This window comes from Arachis ipaensis, chromosome B3 (genome assembly GCF_059453495.1).
Source record: "Arachis ipaensis isolate K30076 ecotype BB chromosome B3, ASM5945349v1, whole genome shotgun sequence".
In the NCBI taxonomy this organism is placed as follows: domain Eukaryota; kingdom Viridiplantae; phylum Streptophyta; class Magnoliopsida; order Fabales; family Fabaceae; genus Arachis; species Arachis ipaensis.
The window spans coordinates 123,042,410-123,045,831 of record NC_142438.1 but is presented as its reverse complement, the minus strand read 5'-3'; the positions used below and the strand labels follow the sequence as shown (position 1 = coordinate 123,045,831).

At 37.7% G+C, this 3,422-nt stretch overlaps 1 protein-coding gene across 1 annotated transcript; it reads left to right on the top strand.

Moving 5' to 3' along the window:
• The first annotated feature begins 655 nt into the window (after positions 1 to 655).
• LOC110271026 (uncharacterized) lies at positions 656 to 2,501 on the top strand. The gene is made up of 3 exons (XM_088508034.1): positions 656 to 965; positions 1,043 to 1,136; positions 2,432 to 2,501. Exons 1-3 carry the CDS (start codon positions 656 to 658, stop codon positions 2,499 to 2,501), a joined length of 474 nt encoding a protein of 157 aa, XP_088364160.1.
• Positions 2,502 to 3,422: the final 921 nt, after the last annotated feature.

The following is a 3,422-nucleotide window of genomic DNA, read 5'->3' as shown; positions in this document are numbered from 1 at the left end:
ATCGAAAAAACATCCCACATCTCTGAATGAAGTGTAAGAACGAGCAGAGAAGTACATCAACATGGAGGAAAACTCTCGACTAGGAGAGACTTCAAAATCCGGATTCTCCTACCACTACAAGAAAAATACCCATTCAGCCACACTTTTTTTAAGCTACATTTGAAAAGCGTAGCCTATTCATAGAATAGGCTACGCTTTTCTCCGTGTTGCCTTTTTATAAGAGAAAAGGATACACAAATGCGGCATCGTTTAAAAAGCGTAGCCTTAGGTATTATAGAAATCACTTATAAAGCGTAGCCGTAGGTTGATATCTATAGGTTCACTTTTCGTATCAAAGGAGACGCTTTTAAAGAGTAGCCTATTTATTAAGTTTTGGGTGCGTTTTAAAAATGATGCCTAATGTATCTAGAGCAAAAAACTTAACCCTTAGTAAATTTTTTTCCTCTTTCTCCTGAAAGCAAACTGATGACACTTAGTAAAATTTTGGTCCATTCCCTCCAAATCTCACTCACCTCCAAAGCACCTTCATCCACTTTCGTAAACCCTCGTTGCCCCCCATTCCCTCCAAAGTCACCATCGCGAAGTAGAAACCCTGCCTGCCTCCAAAGCTCACCTTCGCCACACACCCTTTCACACACACACACCCAGATTCAGAATGAGGGAACCAGAGGGAGGAGAGGAGGAAGACAGAGATGAGAGCGCGAGCGAGAGACCAGAGAGTGAGAGGGGGTCACCGCTGCAACACCGCTGCAGCCGCCGCCATCACCATCGTGGAGGAGGGAGTCCGGAGGAGAGAGAGAAAGATGATTCGCAGACGAGATGGAGAGAGAGGACGAAGACGCGACGCGAGAGAGGAGGTTGTTCCGCCGTGCACTGTCGTCGCTCCTGGGGTCAATTGAAGCCGCCGCCGCTGCTAGGGCTTGCCGTGCTCCTGTCCTCACTTTCGGCTTCTACGATTACTTCCTGTTCATACTCCCAACCCCTCTCTCTCTCCAACTTTCATTTCATTCTCATTTCAATTTCAATTTCAAAGTCTCTGCAGGTGTTTCATCGGTGCCATTTTCGACGCCAAGGGTGCGGATTCAATTCTCTCTTTTGAAAAGTTCTGCTGCAATCTCCCCAGACCTCTTCTTCAGGTTCCGGTTTCTATTTGGATTAGTTTTCTCAATTCAATTTTGATCCATCTGCTAATTAATTGGGTTGATTAATACCAGATCATATACCTCGCCATAATCAGTTCAACATATTATTTCATTGTAAAATCGTGTTTAACAGATCATATATGATTAATGTAAATGAAGAACACTAGGTTGAGTTGAATTGAATTGAATCATAGATAAGAGCATGTTAGTTGGTTTGGAATCATTTGCTTTTGCTAACTTTGCCAATCCACTATGCTTTCTTTACTCTCTTGATTTATTACACTGATCTAATGTTCTCAATGTTCTGTAGATTCTATGAAATTTAGCATGAGTAGTTTTTGTGATTTATCCGAAATTGTAAAGTTGAGTAAAGAGTGAAAATTATAACTCTTACCATTGGTATCCATGATTCCATCATCAATGAGCTCTTGCATATTTTCTTTCAAGATAACTTTGCAGCCATGTTGTGCTAATTTATGAGACAAGTGCATTAGAGGGTTCACATGCCCTTGTGCTGGAATGGAATAACTGGAACATGTTTGAGCTTCATCTTTTCTGGTGTTTTTGATTCTGAGGTTTAGCATTACTCTTTCTTTTAGTTGCATTGTAGCTACTGATTTAAGCTATGCATCTACCTTATTTTAATTTAAATTTTTTGCACAAGACAGCTATAAAAAATGCTTGATTACAAGTAAAGCAAGTTGATTCCTTAGTGCCAAACAGAGTTGGAGTTTTGGTTCCAATTTTAGAGTTGTCTTCAAGGATTATTGAGTAACTTTTTAACTTTGAATTTGCTAGTATATTTCTTATAGGAAGAGCGTCTTTGGGAATTGGGAAGGGTATATTAAATTGTGACTAAAAGAAAACCTTTTTACTAGTATACTTTGTGGCAGGATTTATTGTAATTTTGAATCTCTCAATGATTTTTATTGTTGCTTTATGATGTGGAGGCTGCTGTGAGTTAAGAGATTGGAGTCATTCTCAGGTTTGATTTGCATTTATTTAATTTTCTATAGCGAATGTGATTTCATTTCAAGTAGGTGCTTCTCTATGTGGATGAGAAGAAAATAGCAACTTGTTTTTCTAATGATTGTTATGGTATTTAATTAAATTGATATAATCTACAATGCAGTTTTTTGTACCTTTGACTATTGTATCAACATGTAGATAACCTCTCTACTATTGCTCAGATAACCTCTCTTTATGAAGTTTCATGCATTGGAGGAATCATTGCATTTTTTCCTCATTTTCTGCAAATTTTCTAATAAAACATAATGTGACATTTTCATGAAAATGAGATATAAATTCAAAATATGTATGATGAAGTTCTATGAAGGGTTAATGCAGATAATTAACTGAAGTGCTGAAGCCAATTTATATCCTGGTGCAATAACTTCGACAGTTAAGTGCTGAAGATTGGGTAGATATATTCTAATATTTTCTTTGATTAGTTTCTTTGCTTCTCACTAAGGACATTATTTTGTGTTATTAGCTTCAAATTACAGAGGCAGTTGGATACTTACTTTCTCCTTGCTCACATGTGCTCTGTCAAGCTTAAAGAATGGATGCTTGTTCAGTACTCTACTTCAATTTCTGTTGTGCTGTCTGACTCAACTAGCGCAAGCTTAATGGATCTTGTGTTTGTCGGTTTTCTTCCTTCTCTGTTTTCTTTTTTTTGTCCTTTTCATTTTCTCGTTGAGGAAGAACTTGATTTTCCAAAGAGTGAAGGATCTTTAGCTGGTAGCATTAACATTCTTTCCCCTGCTGGTTGCTGCATTGGATTGCTATTCTTTTTGCTTTTCCTCCAAATCTGACCCCGGTTTGTTCTAAACCTATGCTCTGTATTTATTTCTGTTACATGTATTGTTAAATTGCCTTGTTTAAACAACCATTAGAGTTCCTCAAGTTGAATCCTCTTGCTTCAATTCCTATTCTGGTGGATGGAGATTTTGTTCTTGCTGAATCCTTAGCCATTATTATGGTTGGTCCTCCAACTCATGATTTTAATTTCCCTGTTTCTCTTATATATTCTTATTTATATTCAATTATTCATGTTCTCTATGTATGCAGTATTTGGACGATAAGTATCCTCAATACCCTTTGCTACCTCATGACGTTCCCAAAAGAGCACTCAATTTTCAGGTACACCTGCTGCATAATCTTAAGCTCTAGTCCTTTTTGTTACTCGGCTTTCTAATCATCTTATCCACTCTCCACAGGTTGCACATATTATTTTGCAGAATAACGTCATTGAGAAAAAAGGTTGGCCCTCATGAAAAA

What these genes read in the sequence shown, in the direction of transcription:
- LOC110271026 (XM_088508034.1), top strand. Translation starts at nt 656, where the DNA reads ATGAGGGAACCAGAGGGAGGAGAGGAGGAAGACAGAGATGAGAGCGCG. An exon ending in GGCTTCTACGATTACTTCCT is followed by an intron (nt 966 to 1,042) that starts GTTCATACTCCC and finishes AAGTCTCTGCAG; the next exon opens with GTGTTTCATCGGTGCCATTT. An exon ending in TCCCCAGACCTCTTCTTCAG is followed by an intron (nt 1,137 to 2,431) that starts GTTCCGGTTTCT and finishes TGACATTTTCAT; the next exon opens with GAAAATGAGATATAAATTCA.